The sequence below is a fragment of the Podarcis cretensis genome (assembly GCF_951804945.1).
Source record: "Podarcis cretensis genome assembly, chromosome: 13".
Taxonomy (NCBI): domain Eukaryota; kingdom Metazoa; phylum Chordata; class Lepidosauria; order Squamata; family Lacertidae; genus Podarcis; species Podarcis cretensis.
This window is the reverse complement of record NC_137182.1, coordinates 48,037,989-48,061,044: the sequence shown is the minus strand read 5'-3', so window position 1 is coordinate 48,061,044 and position 23,056 is coordinate 48,037,989. Positions and strand designations below refer to the sequence as shown.

Genomic DNA, 23,056 nt, shown 5'->3' with positions numbered 1-23,056 from the left:
GTTGCTTATGTGTTTTTCTTTTTCAAGTCACTTGTCAATCACATATCTGACTCATTGGCTAAAGAATGACCAACCACTGAAACAATGGAGTATACAGTCCTAGAATCAGATACAATTTGTGTATAAATTGGCACAGGGGTGATGAATCATCTTTCCTTTTTCAGACATGGATGAATGCTTTAAATGCCCAGATGGTCAATATCCTAAACAGAGTAGAGATAGATGCATCTCCAAGCTTATGACATTTCTTTCTTTTGAAGAATCTTTGGGGATCAGCCTTAGTTCGGTTTCTGTTCTTCTTTCACTCATCACCACTTTCATGCTAAGACTTTTCATCAAGCACAGAGATACCCCCATAGTCAAAGCCAACAATCGGGACATCAGCTACATTCTCCTTGTCTCCCTCCTCCTCTGCTTCCTCTGTTCTTTGCTGTTTCTTGGAAGACCTACGAAGGTGACCTGCATTCTCCGTCAAACTACTTTTGGCATTGTCTTCTCTGTGGCTGTTTCTTGTGTGTTGGCTAAAACCATCACTGTGGTTGTTGCTTTTATGGCCACCAAACCGGGGTCTAGCATGAGGAAGTGGGTGGGCAAAAGACTGGCCAACTCCATTGTGCTTTCAAGCCCTCTTATTCAAGCAGGCATTTGTCTGGTGTGGCTGGCAATCTCTCCCCCATTCCCAGATTTGGACATGTACTCACAGGCTGTGGAGATCATAGTTGAATGCAACGAAGGTTCTGTCCTCATGTTTTATCTTGTCCTGGGCTACATGGGCCTTCTAGCCATCATCAGCTTCAATGTGGCTTTCTTGGCCAGGAAGTTGCCGGACACTTTCAATGAGGCCAAATTTATCACCTTCAGCATGTTGATGTTTTCTAGTGTTTGGATGTCCTTTGTCCCTACCTACCTGAGCACCAAGGGGAAATATATGGTAGCTGTAGAGATCTTCTCCATCTTAGCCTCTGGTGCCGGGCTGTTGGGTTGTATCTTTGTCCCTAAATGCTACATTATTCTGGTGAAGCCCAAGCTGAACATCAAAGAGCAACTAGCAAGGAGATATAATTAAGGAATGTAATAATTTAATTACTTTCTACTCAGTGTTTGAAACTGAGATATGAACGCTAGGAACTAAATGGCACCTTAAACCTAGGTTATGGGTTCAGAAACGCAATGTCTAGGCACACTTTTTATAACAAGAATACAAAAAAATCCTAAACCTTTAACAGTCTCAATATGAACATTTCTAAGTACACTTTATAAAATTTAAGCATGTTGGTGCTGTTTTTTGAGCTGAAAGCTTTTACTGCAAAATTCAGAAATGTGGAAAATCCAGAGTATAAATCTATGTTCCTATCTTATCTGCATATCAGTTAAGGAGGTATGAAATGCATTCGTTCACTTGAAAAAGCAAACTCACTGAAACTCTCCTTCATTCCTGGATTCAAGAAATGGTTCATTTCTGAGAGAAATTGCTGCCATTGCCCTCTTCCCCAAAAGATATGTCTCCTGCTTGGAAGCAGCTAAAGAGCAGGCACCTACTAATAATTTACTATATCGCTAACTTACAGCACATCTATTCAGAAGTAAGTCTCAGTTTTAAACCGGGTTTAGTCTCAAGTAAGTGAGTAGAGGATGGCAGCCTAGGCTTTGCTGTAGAACAGTGTTTCCCAAACCTGGGTCTCCAGCTGTGTTTGGACTACAACTCCCATCATCCCTAGTTATCAGGACCAGTGATCAAGGATGATGGAATTGTAAACTAAGAACAGCTGGAGGATACTGTACCTAGAACAGCCATTTTACAATGTGCCCACAGCACTAGCTAAAAATGTGAAATAGTTCTAGCAATCCAACAATGTTGTTGACCAGCATCTGGACAGATTTCTGAATTGGGCTGCCTTTGAAGGCTGCTCAAATACTTAATCTGTGAAACAACAAATCTACCTGCTATGCAGCTAAGACTGGGAGATTGGCACTTATTTCATTGATATTACACAAGTTGCACTGGTTGCCAGTGCTTTTTGGGATGCTGCTGTTGACTTTACATTTTGTTGCACATTGTGGAGAAGCTCTCTCAAGAAATAAGGTATAAATTTGTTAAATAAAAATAGATTGATAAGTTTGCTTCAATTTTCTGAACATTAGACATCATTTCAGAATTTACTGATTACATCTCCAGGCAATAAGTTAGCTCCACTTTAGATGCATTTTCCAGATGGGATCAGCTCACCATGGAAATCTGGAACAAATCTTCCATTTCTAATTTCTTTAGGGAGCAGAAGAGATGTGTGGTCAAATCTCAAAAGAAAGGTCTTCATATATTTTACCAAAAGAAGAATGTATGTATGAAGAAGTAATTATCTTCCTCTACAATTATCTAAATCACAATAATGTGTTGACTTGGCCAAATTTCTAAAAGCTTTCCAGAAGGCACTGGAAAACATGAAGGAAACTTGGAAATAGTTATAAATAACCCCCTCTGTCAGGTATAGTTGGGAGTGCAGGCATAAGGTGGTTGGCAGGACTTAGTAACAACAAGCCACCCGTTTTTCATCATATTAGCCACTACTCACATTGAAATGTTGGCAACCTAAGTAAGCATTCAATAAAAGTAAGTGTGATGCACGTATCTATAAGAGGTGTATTCCAAAATCACATTCCCCAAACTCCTATCATATTTGTGGGTAGGTGCTTCCCCTTTATGTGTGTAATGACAGCTCCCCGCTTAATACGGGGGGTGCCCTTTGCGTGGACGCATGCAGTCCCTAGATCTGGAGCGGCTCCAACAGCATAGGCTTGGCTTTGCCTTCCCTCAGGTGGGATACCTGGAGGTCTCCGCCTACCTCAATCAGTTGTCCAATCCCACCTGGGGGAAGCGTTGCCAAGGAGACCAGGCCAGGTAGGGCAGGGATTACCTGCCCACACATAGAGGGAGGATCTTACCTGGGAATCCTCACTTGGCTCCAGAGCCAATGAATATTGCCATCCTGGTCATCAGAAAGAAAAGAAAAGAAAGGATAAAAGTTTTGCTGCTATGATTGCGCCCCATTCCCCGAAAGGGGAGATTTCAAACCAGACTGGTAGGTATTGTCCTCACTATAAAATGTTGGCATCATATGTGTTTATTTCAAAGTGATGTTTGAGATGAACAAGAACTGAACTGTTGGTTTTTTTAAAAAAAAAATTCTCAGACATGAATGACTGTTTCAAATGCCCAGAAGATCAATATCCAAGCATAAACAGAGATGATTGTATCCCATATGAACTTTCTGTCATATGAAGAACCTTTGGGCATCACTTTGGGCATCACTTTAGCATCAGTTGCTGGGGGGGGGGGTTCCCTCATCACAGTCTGGGTGTTAGGGATTTTTATTAAATACAAAGACACCCCCATTGTGAAGGCAAACAACCAAGCTCTCACCTACACTCTCCTAATCTCCCTCGTTCTCTGCTTCCTTTCTTCTTTCCTATTCCTTGGTAAACCTTGTGTAGTGTAGTGATGCCAACAACCCACTTTTTAATAAATAAGGTATACTATTCATTGTAACAAATGGTAGATATCAACGGAGGTCTCATAAAGTTCAACAACAAAAAGTAAATGACCCAGTAGATCAGTTCATTCTCTAATCAGCCCATGCATAAGGTCCATACATGTGTAAGTATCAGTGTCTATTCCACCTGTCTGTTCATAGAGTCCAACAACCCACATGAAAGGTTGTTAGAGTTCCACAGAATCCTTTCACAGAGTCTAAGACAAGGATTTCTAGAATATTAGCCTTGTTTTGGTGTAGAATCATAGAGTTGGAAGAGACCACAAGGGCCATTGAGTCCAACCCCCTGCCAAACAGGAAACACCATCAGAGCACTCCTGACATATGGTTGTCAAGCCTCTGCTTAAAGACCTCCAAAGAAGGAGACTCCGCCACACTCCTTGGCAGCAAATTCCACTGTCAAACAGCTCTGTCAGGAAGTTCTTCCTAATGTTTAGGTGGAATCTTTTTTCTTGTAGTTTGGAACCATTGCTCCGTGTCCGCTTCTCTGGAGCAGCAGAAAACAACCTTTCTCCCTCCTCTACGTGACATCCTTTTATATATTTGAACATGGCTATCATATCACCCCTTAACCTCCTCTTCACCATACTAAACATGCCCAGCTCCCTTAGCCGTTCCTCATAAGGCATCGTTTCCAGGCGTTTGACCATTTTGGTTGCCCTCCTCTGGACACGTTCCAGTTTGTCAGTGTCCTTCTTGAACTGTGGTGCCCAGAACTGGACACAGTACTCCAGGTGAGGTCTGACCAGAGCAGAATACAGTGGCACTATTACTTCCCTTGATCTAGAACTAGGCTTCATCAGTAGTACAGGCTCTAGGTAATACAAATAAATACAATATCGTCATCTCACACACTTTTACAGCAAAAATGATATAAAAAAACCATAAACAACTGTACATACCATATGTAATATTACAGGACAGTGGATCTTATAGCATAGTAGTAGGTGCAGTAAGCAGCAACTGTTACAAAGCCTGATTATATGGACAAGCACAATATTGGTTTGACTAACAGGTGTTGGCAATCCACAGATACACAATTTCTTTCTTAAAATGACCCATATGGCACAACAAAGGTAAAACAAACTTAATCCATACTCAGATGTTATATATTTATACAAACTCATACATAAAATAATAGCAATCCAATGAAACAAAATGTGTTTTTCAAAGTAATCTACTCAGCCCACAGAAGTAAAACAAACTTAGCCCATGCTCAGGTTTTCTACATATAAACATTAGTACACATTCACAAAAAGCAACTATAATCAATTTCAGTATTCAGACCTGAGGGATGTAAAGAATTCAATTCTCAATTCTGAAAGTCATATGGTTGTATTCTAAGGAAGCAAAAATATACGAAGATCTTGTATTAACATGTGAACCACATGAAGAAGGGTCAACCTCTCTTTTAATTGTGTTTTTTGAAAGGCAGTTTTTACAGATTTTGGATAACCTCTTTGTAATAAGGATGCAGAAAGCAAATTAGAATGGACTTTTAAGTCTCGTGGGTCTGATGAATTGCGTTTTAATCTTAAAAACTGACCTAAGGGCAGGTTATCATGGAGATGTTTGGGATGATTAGATCTATAATATAACAAGGAATTTCTGTCTGTGCTTTTCTTATATGGACGCACTTTAATTCTTGACTCATCCACAAAAAATTCTAGATCAAGAAAAGGTAAATGATGTGGACTTGAAGTCTCTTCAAAGGTCAAATGTGGAATTACACTATTGATCCAATGGTTAAACGATTCAAAAATATCCTCAGAAAATATAAATATCAAATCACCTATATATTGGCCATAAAACAAAATACATTCACTAAATGGGTTATTATGAACAATGTGTTCTAAATCAACATTTCTCATAAAGATATTGGCCACACTGGGAGCATATTTCAAGCCCATAGCTACACCTTGTTTTTGTTTATATATGTATGGACCTTATGCATGGACTGATTATAGAATGAACTGATCCACTGGGTCTTCTACTTTTTTTGTTGAACTTTATGAGACTTCCGTTGATATCTACCATTTGTTACAATGAATAGTATACCTTATTTATTCAAAAGTGCATCTGGTTACATCTTGTGTGTTTATTGAGTATGTTTCACATAACCATAGGTTTGTTGTTGTTTACCAACCCACTTTTGGCATCATTTTCTCAATGGCCATTTCTTGTGTCTTAGCCAAAACCATCACTGTAGTTGTAGCTTTCATAGCCACCAAGCCAGGTTCCAGCATGAGGAAGTGGGTGGGCTGAAGACTGGCTACCTCCATTGTCCTTTCATGCTCCCTCATTCAAGTAAGCATCTGTGCTTTTTGGATAGCAATGTTTCTACCCTTCCCTGATTTAGATATGCACACAGTAACGGGTGGAGTCATTGTCCTATGTAATGAAGGCTCTGTTGCCATCTTTTACTCTGTTCTGGGCTACATGGGTCTTTTGGCCATCTCCCAGTTCAACTGGCATATGCAGGCTCTTGAACTTGGTACTGTTTACTTGCAAAGCAGATAACCCACCATGCAGCTATGTCCCAGCTATGTTGCAGAGGTTACACTGGTTCACAATTAAAAATGCAGCCCTATTATCTGCCCATTTGATTTTCACTATGGCTAGTGGTGCTTTGTATTCTATTCCAGGGTGTCTCCCTTTGTGAAGCAGGCGGAGAACAGTTGGCTACTAAGTATAATGACAATGTTCCACCTCCACAGTGGTATTGCTTCTCAATGCCAGTTGCCAGATGCTGGGAATCATGTGTGGGGAGAATGCTTTTGCTCTCAGAACCTGTGGGGTGAGCATTCGGTTAACCATTGTGATGTTTCAGTTCTGGGCTACATGAGCCTGATATTCTTGAGCTGGCTCAACAAAACAGCTCACACCAGACTAGAGGAACAATTTTAGATTAAATCAAGTGTCACTGCTCCTCTTGTTGATCCCATGTCAATACATTCAAGGTTACAATGTTATTGCAAAATTGGAGTTGGACAGTGGATTTCATTTTGGGATTTAGCACTTATTGGTTTCCGTAGGTAAGATTATGGCTCTGTGTCAGGTCCTGATTTTCTTGCAGGGCTTTGATCTTCAGGGAAATCTGAAGTTTTCTCATCTACAAAAACAAGGAAACTTATTTGCACTTGCTTCCGACTCTAAAGTCTGAAGGTGTAATTATCTCCCCCTGCAATTAGCCAATTCAAAATAATTGCTTCAGTCACCCAAATATCAAAAGGCTTTCACAAAGACACTAGAAAACAGTCAATAAACAGCTTGGAAAAGTATTAAGGAAACAAAGTGCTCACTGACAGTTGGGAATGGGGGACAGGAGGTAGTCTGTGATAATGATTACACATAGCGCCACTTTTTCATATTGATCACCCAGCATAAAAAGAGAGAGAAGGATTAACTATTTAAATTAGTATTTAAACTATGCTTATGATAAAAGCAAAGGTGATATGTTTCACCTTATGAAGTGAATTGTGAGAGTGAGGCAACATTTAACGTAGTCAAAGTCAGGCAGTTGGTGTATATGAACACCAAGGAATCTGCCCCCTAGGGGGAGATCTATTGCAACTATGCAGAGGCTTTTGCTACTGCTTCTGCTACCAATTGTGTGCAAAGTGATCCGATCTCAGTTCCACATGAATGGTACCAGCCAGGTGACCTCCTGATTGGTGGGATTGCTTCTCATATATTTTACCATTCCTCAGTAATTGAATTTAAGGAAGATCCTTCTCAGGAGCTACTTGAGGTTCCACAGTAAGTACTTATATTCATCACTCACCCCCCCCCCCGAAAGAGCAATTGTCTTTTACAAGGCTGCATGTTTGTGTGAAGCAGGAGTGGCTAGCAATACCCATCCAGCAGCAACATCACTGCCACATACCTGTTGCTGTTGTTGTTAATTAATTCTGTATACTACCCTTCATTGAAAGATTACAGGGGAGTTCACAACATAAAATAAATAAATGAGAAGACAAAATATATTGATGATAGAATTGCATTAGAGGAAATTGCTTGCAAAAAAATTATAAATTTACACTATGATGCTGGATTTCAAAAATGAAAACCAATGAAAACAGCAAGAAATAAAAGGCTACTCTAACAAAAATGAATGGGATTGAGGAAAGATGGTATCAAATGCTTAAGTGTGAATTAAAGTATTAATGTGTCGACTCCATTGGCAGTATAGTGACAAAGTTCTATCAGTACATCCTGGCCTTGGTGTTTGCCATAAAGGAGATCAATGATGATCAAAAGATCTTGCCAAATGCTACACTTGGGTTCCACATCCATGACAGCTACTACGATGCAAGGATGACCTATTGTACCACTTTGGACCTGCTCTTCAAATCACACAGATTTGTCCCTAACTACAAATGTGGCAGCCAGAAAAACCTCATAGCTATAATTGGAGGACTTACATCTGGCATCTCTATCAATACGGCAGAAATCTTAACCCTCTACAAGGTTCCACAGGTAGGATCTGTGCATTGGAAAACGAGGGAGAACGCAAATTAAAAGGGAATGCTTATTTTTTTTAAGGCAGAGTTGGGTGAAGAATCCTGTGGCAAGATCTTCTGGGATGAGTGATTTAGAATGCAGAGGAATTCCAGCCTCAGACAGGTTCAGAGAGTGTTAAGTCTCCAATCCTGGATCAGCTGAGGATATGCTGCTATAATTTGCTCATCCCATCTGAGCTATGGTTTAGCCACTACTGGTGTAGGTCCTGCACTCAAAAGGCCTTCCAGAGGCAGGGTGGGACAGAAGCAGGGCGTAAGCTGGATCCTAAACCTGTTCAGTTTGCTCACATAAACGGGCAACTCAACAGGTAACACTAATTAGTGTCTATATTCCTTCTGCCAGGCTTAGGTAAATAAAGCAGAAGAAATATACAGTGGTACTTTGGTTTAAAACCATAATCCGTTCTGGAGGTCTGTTTGTAAACTAAAATAGGTTGTAACCCAAGGCGCGCTTTCGCCAATGGGGCCTTCCAAAAAAAAAAATTGTTCGTAATCCCCCCCCCCATAAAAAGGGGTTGTAATCTTAAAAAATGTTACAAACCAGGACACACACTTCCGGGTTTGACTTGTTTATAATCCAAAACAAATGCAAACCAAGACATATGCAAACCAAGGTACCATTGTACTGGAAAATGCATATTTTTCTCAATTTTTTCAAAATTAATTGTCATTCTTTTGGAACCCACAAAGTTCGTAAATAAATATTTTGTTATAAAGACACATTCTCATAGCAAAATGGGCACACATATAATTATATTATATTATAGCTGCAATACAGATATGTTTTCTTTTAGCTCACCTATGGTTCATTTTCCGCAGAAGAGATTCAAGCATTGCAGAGCTTTTCCTTTTACAGCATGGTCCCAAATGAAAGCCATATATATTGGCATTATCCGTTTACTTCAGTATTTCGGATGGACATGGGTTGGGCTGTTTGTTGTGGATGATAACACGGGAGAACATTTCTTGAAGACCCTGGAGCCACTGTTTTCCAAGCATGGAATCTGTTTTCACAAAAACTAGAATAACTAGTTTAATGGAAAGAATTTTTGTAGCTCTCACAGATAACAAGGCCAGAACACTTATCAGCTATGGAGAATCTTTGACAATTGCCTGGCTGAGAATGGTTAATATTTTTAATGATCTTGGACATAACAAAAGTGCTCCATTTGGAAAGGTATGGGTTATGACATCCCAGATAGATTTCACATCTACTGGCCCTCAGAGAAACTGGGATTTTCAGCTTTTCCAAGGTGCACTTTCCTTCACAATTCAGTCAAGAGAGCTTCTGGATTTTTCAGAATTTCTCCAGAGCATCAAGCCTTCCAGGACCCAAGCAGATGGTTTTCTCAAGGGCTTCTGGGAGCAAGCATTTGACTGTTTATTTCCAGATCCAGAGATGCCTATGATGGATGATGGCAGCTGTACTGGAGAGGAGAGGCTAGAAAGTCTCCCTGCTGGTCTTTTTGAAATGCACATGACAGGCCATAGCTACAGTGTCTATAATGCTGTCTATGCTTTGCTCATGCTCTGCATACCTTCTACTCATCCCAATCCAAGCAAAGAGCAAAGGTGTATGGTAGCAATTTTGAACGTCAGTCTCTGCAGCCTTGGCAGGTAATGTGTTCTTAAAGAAATCATTCTTTTCTTTGCATAAACAGACCTTATGGATGCAAAAATACAACATTTTTAAAATCCCTTACCATATGCTTTACATGGCATGTACACATCTGGATACAACAAAGAACTATGTCTTTGGAGAAACTTGATGACCTTCAGTCACTGCATCCATAGCAGAATTTCTCTACATAAATGGTAGCATTTCAATTCACAGATTATTATTTTAAAAAGGAGATTACACTCAGCATCCGTGAATAACAGGTGAAAAAGTGTTAGAAATTGTAATGACTGAAGCATATGCATGGGTTTACATCTCATTCTATACTGGGACCATATAATGAAGTTCATTCTTAAAACTTTTCTCTCTCTTCAAACTAGGTTGACTTATTTCTGCAAAATGTTGCATTTAACAACTCTGCTGGAGTGATGGTGTCCTTTAATGATAAAGGAGAACTGAGCGGTGGATATGACATTATGAACCTGGTCACATTCCACAACAACTCTTTCCAGAGAGTGAAAGTTGGGAGAGTGGACCCCAGTGAAGAAGAAGACTTCACCATTAATGAAGATCTAATTGTCTGGCATAAAACATTTAATCAGGTAGAGATGAGAGGGATTTCTTAGCAGACTTTCTGTTGGGCAATCAGGCACTGAGGATGTCCGAAATTACTATACCTACCTAATGTAGCCTTGCAAATAACCCCACATATGTAGGGTTTGTAGGCTGCAAAACAGAGGAATAAATAGCTATATTTGTGAATGTCTAATACTTGTGGAACCTTGCTAAAATATCCTGTAGCTCTGGAGATGACGTGCATAAATTTCTCCACCGATCTCTCACCCCAAATCTCAAACCCTCCCATGTTTGTGCATAGGTGCTTCCACTTTCTGTGTGTAATGAACACTGCCATACTGGTCATCATAAGAAGAAGAAGGAAGAGAAAAAGTTCTGCTGCTATGATTGTGCTCCATGTCCAGAAGGGAAGATTTCAGACCAGAAAGGTAGGTTCCTAAAATTTTGTCAACATACATGATTAACTCAATATGATGTGGCAAATGAATTGCCACTAAAATGTCTCTTCTATTTATATTTCAGATACAGAAGACTGTTTCCAGTGCTCAGCAGACCAATATTCAAACAGAAACAGAGATGCTTGCATCCCCAAAATTAGAAACTTTCTTTCTTATAAAGAACCTCTGGGGATCAGTTTAGCTTCAGTTGCTGTTTTTTTGTCCTTCATCACAGCTGTGGTGCTAGGGATTTTTATTCAGCACAAAGACACGCCCATAGCCAAAGCAAACAATCGTGACCTCACCTACACCCTCCTCCTCTGCCTCTTGTTCTGCTTCCTCTCTTCTTTGTTATTTCTTGGCCAACCTTGTATAGTGACCTGCTTTCTCCGACAACCAATGTTTGTCATAATTTTCTCACTGGCTGTTTCTTGCATCCTGGCCAAAACCATCACTGTGGTTACAGCTTTCATGGCCACCAGACCAGGGTCCAGCGTGAGGAAGTGGGTGGGGAAAAGACTAGCCATCTTCATTGTTTTAACCTGCTCCCTTGTTCAAGCAAGCATTTGTACTATGTGGCTGGCAACCTCAGCTCCCTTCCCCGATTTGGGCTTTCATTCAGTAAGTGGAGAAATTATTGTGCAATGTAATGAAGGGTCAGTCACCATGTTCTACTGTGTCTTGGGCTACATGGGCCTCTTGGCCATCACCAGCTTTGTTGTAGCATTCTTAGCCCGCAAGTTACCAGACAGCTTCAATGAAGCCAAGTTCATTACATTCAGCATGTTAGCATTTTGTAGTGTTTGGGCCTCTTTTGTTCCTACTTACTTGAGCACAAGAGGAAAGGACATGGTGGCTGTGGAAGTCTTCTCTATCTTGGCCTCCAGTGCTGGGCTACTGGCCTGCATCTTTGCTCCTAAATGTTACATCATTTTGTTGAGACCTGAGCTGAATAGCAGGGAGCAGCTAATAAGAAGAAAACATTAAAGGATTTGTCCCTTCTGTTACACTGACATGTTTGTTAGGCAAGCATTTTAGGTAAAGATCAGTTCTCTCCTCCCCCTCTTATTTCATTAATTTATTTCATAAGAATGATGTACACAATGTTGGATAAATCAACCTCATATTACCAACCTTCTAGTCATCATCCTACTCACAAAGTGGCCAACCAGATGTCTATGGGAAGTCCAGATATTTGGGGGAGAGATACATTCACATAACATTAGTTATAGATATTTACTTATATATGCCTTCTATAGGAAGGATAGTAAAGGATGCCACTCTGTATGTTAATATGAACATTGAGTCCAGCAAGCTAGAAATCCAAAAAGGGGAAACATTATGCGGGGTGATTCAGGACCCGAAATGTGATTTAGTATTGAAGATGTGCTATTGTGCACCTTATAACAATGCTCGGTAAAATCTTGAGAGGCAGAAATCAAAGAAGCATTCAAAAGTGAAAATCTTGTTGTGATGGGTGACTTCATCTATCCTTACTGAATCTAGCTAGGTGACTGTTTTAGTCAGAACCAATTTAAATTTCTTGATACCCTAAATGAAGTTACCCTAAATCAGTTGGTCACAGAACAGACCACATGGACAGTAACTCTGGACTTCATATTTTGTGATGATTGGAACCTGTTGAGAGTTGTAGTGCCCTTTAGCTGGTTTGAAGCAGTGACCATAGCGTTATTCAACTAAAAAGAAGTATAAATGGCCAATTGCCAAGAAAGTCCAGTATGGTCACATGCTACTCCCAAAGAGAAAACTCCCCAATAAAAGAGAATAGTAAAAAGGAAGTTGGTAAGCAAAGTCACTCCAAAATGCTTAAGAGCTGTCTAAAAACACATTATTAGACTATATACTTCTGCTTTCCAAAGGTGGTACCAGGAGCCAAGGGGGTATTGATGTGGTTACTGATTATAGTCAAATAAGATATTAGAGGCAAGAAAGGTGCCAGGTCTGCAGAATTGATGCAAACTTTGATGAGAGATGAAGTTCTATACCTAAGAAACAAAATATAAACTGATATGTTGATAAATCCTGATGGATGTGATCTTGCATCCAAGGCTTAAAGGTAAAGGTAAAGGCTTAAAGGTAAAGGTAAAGGGACCCCTGACCGTTAGGTCCAGTCGCGGACAACTCTGGGGTTGCAGCGCTAATCTCGCTTTACTGGGCGGGGTAGCTGGCGTACAGCTTCCGGGTCATGTGGCCATCATGACTAAGCTGCTTCTGGCAAACCAGAGCAGCGCACGGAAATGTCATTTACTTTCCCGCTGGTGTGGTACCTATTTATCTACTTGCACTTCGTGCTTTCAAACTGCTAGGTTGGCAGGAGCAGGGACCGAACAATGGGAGCTCACCCAGTCGCAGGGATTCGAACCGCAGACCTTCTGATCAGCAAGCCCTGGGCTCTGTGGCTCTTGAGGGACTGCTAATAGTGACTTCCCTGGAGACCTCAAGGTATAAGGGCAGGTATATAAGGAATTTGGACTGGGCAATATCTGGTTTTCAAGATGATAATATATCACCAGCTAAACAGTGCATGATTAATCTCCACTCTACTAAATTAATTTCTCCTTTCCTCAGGGGAAAGACATATTGAATTTAATAGGGCTTGCTTGTGAACAGACATAAATTTGCGTGCACTGCTTACCGAAAAATGCCCTCCACATCATTCTCACCTCACAACTAACCAAACTCCCATTTCAGCATAAGGCAGCTCTTTAAATCCCCCCATTTCCCCCTATTGTGACACAAACGCCCCCCTCTGCCAAGTACCCATTCCACCAGTCTCTCTCTTTTTATCAGTCTATCAAAGTGATAATCTCCTTTTAATAACAACAACAACAACAACAACAACAACCTTCCTTTTTAATATAGAGGGAAGCTATTCGGGGGGAACCAACAACTTAACCATCACCAGAAAATAATCAAAAACATTCCCCCTTTTTCTTTTTTGCTGGTGTTGGTGGGTGAGAGGGAAGAAAAATGAAAAATGAAGAAGTATAGGGTGTACTCCCGGTGGAGTATAGGGTCAGGTTTAAGGTGCTGATTTTGACCTTTAAAGCCCTAGGTGGTCTAGGACCCTCGTACTTATGGGACCGCCTCTCCTGGTATGTCCCACAGTGGACTCTAAGGTCCATGAATAATAATAGCTTAAAGGTCCTGGGCCCTAAGGAAGCCAGACTATCCTCCACCAGGGCCAGGGCTTTTTCAGTGACGGCTCCGACCTGGTGGAACACTCTGTCCCACGAGACTAGGGCCCTGCAGGACTTGATCTCCTTCTGTAGGGCCTGTAAGACAGAGCTATTCCTCCTGGCCTTCAATTTGAATTAGTCTGATCCTCTATTCCTGTTTCCCTTTCCTCTTCTATGAAGAAACCCTTTCTGGGACCCCACATTTAAATTCTTCCCTGGTCTCCTTGCTGGCCCTAGTAGGACCAACTTAGCCAGTTAGCCCTGGTGATCATTTGATGTCTATTGACTGGGTTTGTTTTTTTCTTTTTCTCCCCACCCACCAATGACCTCTGAATTTTTGAATTTTATTGATATTGATGCTGCATTTTATGTTGTATTTTATGCTGTTTTGTGCTGTTTTTAAGTCACATTTTAATCAATGTTTTATATTTGCTGTTACCTGCCCTGAGCCAGGTTTTTAAACCAAGAAGGGTGGGGTAAAATTAAATTATTATTATTATTATTATTGTTGTTGTTGTTGTTGTTGTTGTTGTTGTTGAATTATAGGATGAGGGAATAAATATATGAGAAAGCCTAATCCCATATAAAGATTGGTGATATATCAATACATCATCCAAAACTGGTTTGAAGCCCACTTGTCACAACTGTTTCATAAAATTTGACCTGCCAGTATATCACGAATTACAATGTATGTGTGTACTATGCAAGAGATCATGATGTGGGACAAGCCGTGAAGCCAGTCAATGCTTCTCTCGAAGCATTACCATCATTGTGGTAATTCAGAAAGAGCTGTAGCTGAGTGGTGTAACATCTTCTTTGCATACAGAAGGTCCTAAGTTGAATTCCTGGCATCTCCAGATAGGCCTGAAAATGCCCCCTGTCTGAAACTCAGGAGAACCTATTCAGGTCTATGCAGACATTACTGAGCTATTAGGTAGAAGTTAGACACACCTGCTACTAATGGTCTGATTCAGGGCTAGAACTCAGAGCAGGTGATTATATCTCCCTATAATTACCCATACCATAATAATCAGTTTAGTGGACTGCTTTCCAGAAGGCACCAGAAATAGCATCAGTAACCAATTCAGAAAGTGTCTATAAAACCTTCCTTTTGTGGCATTTAGAGCCGGAATGAGGGACAGGGCTTTGTCACATTGAATTGTGAAAGTTCCTCCACTTTCCATGATACAAGACTCCTGGCTTCAAATCCATGTATGCTTCCTGTCCTCCATGCTTCTCTTTGCAGTGTATAGTGACAGAGTCCTTTGCTATCAATTGTCAGTTTCTTTTAAAACTGAGATAGGTGCCAGTGGCGAGGCTTTAGGTGGACACAGGAGATTCTGCTCAAGGGAAGACATTTATGCAGAGATGGTGAAGTGCCTGTTGTTGTTGCTGCTGCTGCCTCTGACGGGGTGCAAAATACATTCTGCGACGTGCCCTGCAATGGACTCCCTCCCTGTTCCCCATGAGTGGTATGAGCCTGGTAACCACCTCATTGGTGGGATTGCCTCTCAGATTCTTTATATTTCCCCAAAATTTTCCTTCCAGGTATATCCTTCTCAGGAGCTGGGCACTGATCTTCCAATGTAAGAAACTCTTCCATTTCCACATTGGATAACATTTGAGTTGGGAAGCCCAGGGATTATAAAATATAAGACATGGTATTTCTTTTTTTAAGAAAAAAAAATACATATGAGATGTATCTAACACAGCAGGTTTCTTTAACTTTTTCTGGGCTACACAATTGGTAGGCAAGTGTTCCATGCTAGAGTTGGGAAAATTGGCGAATAAAGAAAACAAGAACCATCCTTTGAGCCAGTAGTAACCCCACATAACTTTTGGAATAATTTCCTTTTCCTAATAAAAAAATGATTTAAAATCCCTCTCAATTTAAGAGGTCAATTATCAACCAGCCTTAAAAGAATTAGTCACTGCTTTATAATAAAGCACTGGATTTGCATGGATAAGATCTTAGCTTCAGGGGCAGAAAACTAGTAAAAGACTTAATAGACAAACTGTGTTGAAGGGACAAATATACCACATATATTGCTATCTGTTTGTGGTCCTCCCTCTCTGTCTCTGATCAGCTTTGAAATTATTGACTATAGTTCTTTTTCACTGCCATTGTGATTGTTCCCCCCCCCACTTGCTCCATCTATTCAAAAATACTGAAAGACTATCATACTATATTTAAATAGGAGCATTTCAAAATTTAGATTGGGTTTGTGCAGTCTTGGAAGTCATAGCATTCCTGAGTTCTGAAAACTCCATTTTACACAGTCTGGAACTCATTTCTGAAAGGATATATAACTCCTTGCAGCATGGTGACCAAGTTCTACCAACACATCCTAGCTTTGGCATTTGCCATCAGTGAAATCAATGAGAATCCCAAGATTTTGCCCAATGTCACACTTGGGTTCCACATCTATGACAGCTACTACCAGGAGAAGATGTTCTATCGTACTATGCTAGACTTGCTCTTCAAATCACACCGGTTTGTCCCCAACTATAGATGTGGCACCCAGAAGAACCTAGTAGCCATTATTGGTGCACTTGGTTCTGATATCTCTTTTCACATGGCAGACATCTTAGTCCTCTACAAGATCCCACAGGTAATGGAGGTGGACTGGTGGGCTAATCTTACATGTAATTCATGTTTTCTAATTCGGGGGGGGGGGGATGCTGGGGCTATGAAAGTCACAGTGGAAAGGCTGGCTGTAAAAAATATTTTGTCCAATATGTAACTTTGCGGTATACAATCACATAAGAATGCACTCAGGTATACCTAATATCCAAGCTCTATACAAGCAATCTTTAGTTTTCTGTTGGTCTTTCAGCTTGTATATGGATCATTTGCCCTGAAGGAGGGTCATACAAAACATGCCTCTTCCTTTTACCGCATGGTGCCCAGTGAATCCCAGCAGTATATGGGGATTATCCATTTGCTTCAGCATTTTGGGTGGACATGGATTGGGCTCTTTGCTGTGGATGATGACAGTGGAGACCATTTTTTGCAGGCTTTAGAGCCCCTGCTTTCCCAGAATAGAATCTGTCCAGCTTTCATACAAAGAATCCCAAACCAAGGCAATTTCCTTTCTTTTGATGAATTGATTGATATGGGGTGGAGTATTAACACACCTTTCATGGAGAGCAAAGCCAGAGCGCTTGTCACTTATGGTGAAACGATGACCATAATGTGGTTGACCACCATAGTAGCTCTGTTCTTTCGTGAATATAATGAAGACACATCTGTTGGGAAAGTGTGGATTATGACAGCTCAGATAGATTTTTCTGTAACATCCATGATAAGGACATGGAATTTTCAACTATTCCATGGAGCCATATCTTTCGCAATTCACTCAAATGAACCTAATGGGTTCCAAACATATATCCAGAACAAAAAACCCAACTCTGCAGATGAAGACGGATTTTTCAAGGTTTTCTGGGAGCAGGCGTTTGAATGTTCTTTTTCAAATTCCATGTTGTCGGAGATACTGAATGCAACATGTACTGGAGATGAGAAACCGGAGAGCCTTCCCAGATCTGTGTTTGAAATGGGCATGACTGGCCACAGTTACAGTGTGTATAATGCTGTCTATGCTATAGCACATGCATTGCACGCCATGTACTCCTCTTGGGTCAAGTACAGAGCAGTGAAGGTATTTGAAAGGTTTGACCTTCACAGTGTTCAACCTTGGCAGGTAATGTCTCCCAAATGAAATGGTTTTATTCTGGTAAAGTAGAAAGTGAAAGAGCACCTATCACTCACACCCATGTAAAATGATTTACTTATTATGATCATTGTCAGCTGCTGCCCAAGCTACCTGATAATGATGTTTTTCAACCTTGGGTTCTCAGATATTGTGGGTGATAGTTCTTGGACAGTTCTTGACTCAGAAAAGATTCAGCTTATTCAGTCTTATCCTTTCCTAAACTAACACCAATTTCAAACACCTTGTAATCAGATGATGGGTGCTGAAATTGGTTTTTAATCACAATCCTGATGACTTTTCCCAGAATTGTCAGGTAGATGACACTTTATGCTTCCTCACATGTTCATTTCAGTATGCCTCTGAATGCCCGGTACTGGGAATCATTAATGGGGAGAACGCCTTTGCATTCAGGACTTGATTGTGAACTTCTCAAAGGTACTGTGTTGGCCAATGTGATACTGGCATATAAGCCATTATTATGTTTTCACGGTATTAAGTGTGTGGAACAGCAGTCTCCCAGCATCACCTTCTGAGATCAACTCTCCTGAAGCAACTAAAGCTACTGAGAAATAATGTTGATGTTTCCTATCCTGACTAAATGCTATGCAGAAATAGAATCTCGTGTCTTCTAATTTTGGGAGGTGTTGGGGGAGGGAGCATTCCAATTTCATAAAAGCCTTAACAATTTAAAAAAATTGCATTTATATTCCACATTTCTTATCCAAGAAGCTCAAGATAGCATACATAGTTCTCCTCAGTTCGGTCCCACAATGTCCCTATAAGGCAGGTGAAGCTGAGAGTCTGTGACTGGCCCAAGGTCACTAAGTGAGCTTCATAGCCAAGTTGTGATTTTAACCTTGGTCTCCCAGATCCAAGTTCAACCACTACACAATAATAAAACTACAGTGGTACCTTGGGTTACATATGCTTCAGGTTACATACGCTTCAGATTACAGACTCGGCTAACTCAGAAATAGTACCTCGGGTTAAGAACTTTGCTTCAAGATGAGAACAGAAATCGTGTGGCGGCAGCAGGAGGCCCCTTTAGCTAAAGTGGTGCTTCAGGTTAGGAACAGTTTCAGGTTAAGAACGGACCTCCGGAACGGATTAAGTACGTAACCAGAGGTACCACTGTGTTTGGAAGTATTATAAGTGAATAATCTAGCTATATCTGTGTTTGATTGTATTTGAGTCATTTGCTATGGCTTGTGGCTGACACCAATAAAGATTTTATCTTATCCAGGTCTTATCCATGTTCCTAAAACGTCACAAAAAGACTTCATCATGTTTCTTCTTTATTTTTTTGTTCCCCCCAGCTTCACTCCTTTCTTCAAAGAATTTCTTTTAACAACTCAGCTGGAGAAAAAATGTTTTTTGATGACCATGGGGAATTGATGGCCAGATTTGATATCATGAACATGGACCTCTTCCCAAACAATTCCTTTATTAAAATGAAAGTTGGAATGATGGATCCAGGTGCTGGGGAAGGAAAACAATTCACTATTAATGACAATATCATTGTGTGGCACAGGAGCTTTAAGCAGGTGTGGATTCTTACATACTCTGGGCAACAGTTACATTTTCAGGGTATGTGATTAGAGGTCTAAATGATCCAGGAGTACACCCCACAAGCTATGAACAGCTCCATCCAGGGGAGAGCAACTCAGTCCAGAAATGGCTATTTTCATATCCGCTGGACTTGAGAAGCTGTACACACAACACCTCTCTCTTTTCAGAATTCAGTTATATAGATGGCTGAGATAAACAGAATGTTCAGATGAATTGTGGGAGAGAGTGATGTGGCTGTAGTCATGACATTTTTCAAGAAGACAGCTGGAAGATAAGAAAAACCTTATAATATTGTGAAGCAAAATGTCTTTGATTGAGTAAAGGAACAGTATAGGATCACTGCTGCAGTTTTGCAGAGATAGCAAAGTCCCACATCCTAAATTTTGCAAGACACTTACCAGTCCACCCCAGAATTTCTTTCAACAATTTTGTAGCTTGAGAATGGACGTGTGAAGGTGGGCTCTCAATGCCCCATCATTATATGTCATGTTCTGTATTTAGGCATGCCTATTGTTATGTTTTTTTCTTTGTGTGACAGTAAATCAATACTCCACCCCACAATTTATCCACCCCTAAACTCCCTTCATTGCTCTGTATAGGTAACACCTATTTCTGTATGTGGAGATTCTTGCCCCCCTGGTTATCAGAAGAAAAAGAAAGAAGGTGAGAAATTTTGCTGCTATGATTGTGCTCCATGCCCAGAAGGGAAGATCTCTGACCAAATGGGTAAGTAATACACTTCACCAATTGTTATACTCTGGTGGATGAAACAGAACATGGGATTGTGTGGTTCAAATTTTGCCCAAATTTTGTAAGCAATTTTGCAAGTACTCGGGAAGAAAGGTCACTTAAACTTTGGGCACACAAGCCATTTTACAACAGAATTGACCTCTGCCTGTTCAAGCAAAATGAGGCCTTGTGTCTCTGTTAAGCTGAATTAGAAATGGAGTACTACAATATATCCAAAACAATGGGAGAAATTGGAAGGATCTCAAAAGAAAAGGCAGACAGGGACTGGAAGGTGTTTAAAAGATACTTGCAAAACTATATCAAAAAATCAGAACTCCTATTAGAATAAACAAGTTTCGTTTCAAATATTGGAATACTAAATAAGATGGATAACAACGTGTAATAGAAAAAGAAATATGAAATTAGGTTAAAGGTGTGTGAAAGAAAGTAATAGAAGTAGAAAGAAATTGCAATTGAGTAGATTGGAAGTCTAACACAAAGGGTGAGGGGTGGTGGATGGTGATGGGAATTATCTGTGGGATTGAGTGTAGGTATGTTGTAGGTATGTTGAATGTATCTAGGTATGTTGTATGAAATGTATGTTTGTATGCGTATTAATGTTGAATTATTTTAACAATAAAAAATTATATCTAAAAAAAGAAAAAGAAAGAGATGACAGCCCCTTAAAGTAGCTGATGGGAGACAGAAAGCAACCCACCACGAAACACTTTTGGATCGAGAATATGTTCAGTGGTGGGTTGAGTTTTGCCCTCTCCCAGTCATTGTTTTGGCAGGGGCAGACTGGGATGCCAACAGGATGTTATGGGCTCAGGAGACCGTAGATATATTTGGCCTTGACTCGTACATAAAACAGATCACAGATCTGCAAATTGTATAAGATTCGTGTAAGTAGGGCCTAGACTTTAGCTCCTGTATAGTAGGAGACAGGCTAAGCCATTTTTGCGGGGTTTTTCTTCTTCTAATTTTGCTTTTGCTGTGTGAGGGCAGAGGATTTCTTAATATCCACTGTAGCTATTGTATAGCTGTATTTGAGAAAAGAAAAGAAAAGAAAAGAAAAGATTTATAGTGAGTAACCTGATTTTTTGTTGGGACGCAGGTGGCGCTGTGGGTTAAAGCCTCAGCGCGTAGGGCTTGCCGATCGAAAGGTCGGCGGTTCGAATCCCTGCGGTGGGGTGCGCTCCCGCTGCTCGGTCCCAGCGCCTGCCAACCTAGCAGTTCGAAAGCACCTCCGGGTGCAAGTAGATAAATAGGGACCGCTTACCAGCGGGAAGGTAAACGGCGTTTCCGTGTGCGGCTCTGGCTCTGGCCAGAGCAGCGATGTCACGCTGGCCACGTGACCCAGAAGTGTCTCCTGACAGCGCTGGCCCCTGGCCTCTTAAGTGAGATGGGCGCACAACCCCAGAGTCTGTCAAGACTGGCCCGTACGGGCAGGGGTACCTTTACCTTTACCTTTACTAACCTGATTTCAGACAAATTCACCAAAGGAAATATGCATCCTTGTTGCTACGAAAAAGAGAAGGGCAAACTGCTGAGATTCCAAGCACTAGAAAATGAGACAGAAGCTGAAAAAGTGCACTAAAGGGGATGGAATACAGTAGTATTGTTTTTGGAGAGGCCAACATGGATTTCTGTTGCTTATGTGTTTTTCTTTTTCAAGTCACTTGTCAATCACATATCTGACTCATTGGCTAAAGAATGACCAACCACTGAAACAATGGAGTATACAGTCCTAGAATCAGATACAATTTGTGTATAAATTGGCACAGGGGTGATGAATCATCTTTCCTTTTTCAGACATGGATGAATGCTTTAAATGCCCAGATGGTCAATATCCTAAACAGAGTAGAGATAGATGCATCTCCAAGCTTATGACATTTCTTTCTTTTGAAGAATCTTTGGGGATCAGCCTTAGTTCGGTTTCTGTTCTTCTTTCACTCATCACCACTTTCATGCTAAGACTTTTCATCAAGCACAGAGATACCCCCATAGTCAAAGCCAACAATCGGGACATCAGCTACATTCTCCTTGTCTCCCTCCTCCTCTGCTTCCTCTGTTCTTTGCTGTTTCTTGGAAGACCTACGAAGGTGACCTGCATTCTCCGTCAAACTACTTTTGGCATTGTCTTCTCTGTGGCTGTTTCTTGTGTGTTGGCTAAAACCATCACTGTGGTTGTTGCTTTTATGGCCACCAAACCGGGGTCTAGCATGAGGAAGTGGGTGGGCAAAAGACTGGCCAACTCCATTGTGCTTTCAAGCCCTCTTATTCAAGCAGGCATTTGTGTGGTGTGGCTGGCAATCTCTCCCCCATTCCCAGATTTGGACATGTACTCACAGGCTGTGGAGATCATAGTTGAATGCAACGAAGGTTCTGTCCTCATGTTTTATCTTGTCCTGGGCTACATGGGCCTTCTAGCCATCATTAGCTTCAATGTGGCTTTCTTGGCCAGGAAGTTGCCGGACACTTTCAATGAGGCCAAATTTATCACCTTCAGCATGTTGATGTTTTCTAGTGTTTGGATGTCCTTTGTCCCTACCTACCTGAGCACCAAGGGGAAATATATGGTAGCTGTAGAGATCTTCTCCATCTTAGCCTCTGGTGCCGGGCTATTGGGTTGTATCTTTGTCCCTAAATGCTACATTATTCTGGTGAAGCCCAAGCTGAACATCAAAGAGCAACTAGCAAGGAGATATAATTAAGGAATGTAATAATTTAATTACTTTCTACTCAGTGTTTGAAACTGAGATATGAACGCTAGGAACTAAATGGCACCTTAAACCTAGGTTATGGGTTCAGAAACGCAATGTCTAGGCACACTTTTTATAACAAGAATACAAAAAAATCCTAAACCTTTAACAGTCTCAATATGAACATTTCTAAGTACACTTTATAAAATTTAAGCATGTTGGTGCTGTTTTTTGAGCTGAAAGCTTTTACTGCAAAATTCAGAAATGTGGAAAATCCAAAGTATAAATCTATGTTCCTATCTTATCTGCATATCAGTTAAGGAGGTATGAAATGCATTCGTTCACTTGAAAAAGCAAACTCACTGAAACTCTCCTTCGTTCCTGGATTCAAGAAATGGTTCATTTCTGAGAGAAATTGCTGCCATTGCCCTCTTCCCC

At 40.7% G+C, this 23,056-nt stretch overlaps 2 protein-coding genes across 2 annotated transcripts; both read left to right on the top strand.

Annotated features, from left to right (window-relative positions):
* Window positions 1-3,016: 3,016 nt before the first annotated feature.
* On the top strand, window positions 3,017-11,689 carry LOC307201667 (vomeronasal type-2 receptor 26-like; the record flags this gene model as incomplete). Its single annotated transcript, XM_079950963.1, has 4 exons — window positions 3,017-3,077; window positions 10,070-10,291; window positions 10,567-10,693; window positions 10,788-11,689. Exons 2-4 carry the CDS (start codon window positions 10,118-10,120, stop codon window positions 11,687-11,689), a joined length of 1,203 nt encoding a protein of 400 aa, XP_079807089.1. The 5' UTR covers window positions 3,017-3,077; window positions 10,070-10,117.
* Window positions 11,690-16,223: 4,534 nt separating this feature from the next.
* LOC307201666 (vomeronasal type-2 receptor 26-like) lies at window positions 16,224-22,630 on the top strand (the record flags this gene model as incomplete). The annotated part of the gene is made up of 5 exons (XM_079950962.1): window positions 16,224-16,514; window positions 16,740-17,603; window positions 18,932-19,159; window positions 19,784-19,847; window positions 21,729-22,630. The coding sequence occupies 5 exons, from the start codon at window positions 16,224-16,226 to the stop codon at window positions 22,628-22,630; spliced, it is 2,349 nt and encodes a 782-aa protein (XP_079807088.1).
* Window positions 22,631-23,056: the final 426 nt, after the last annotated feature.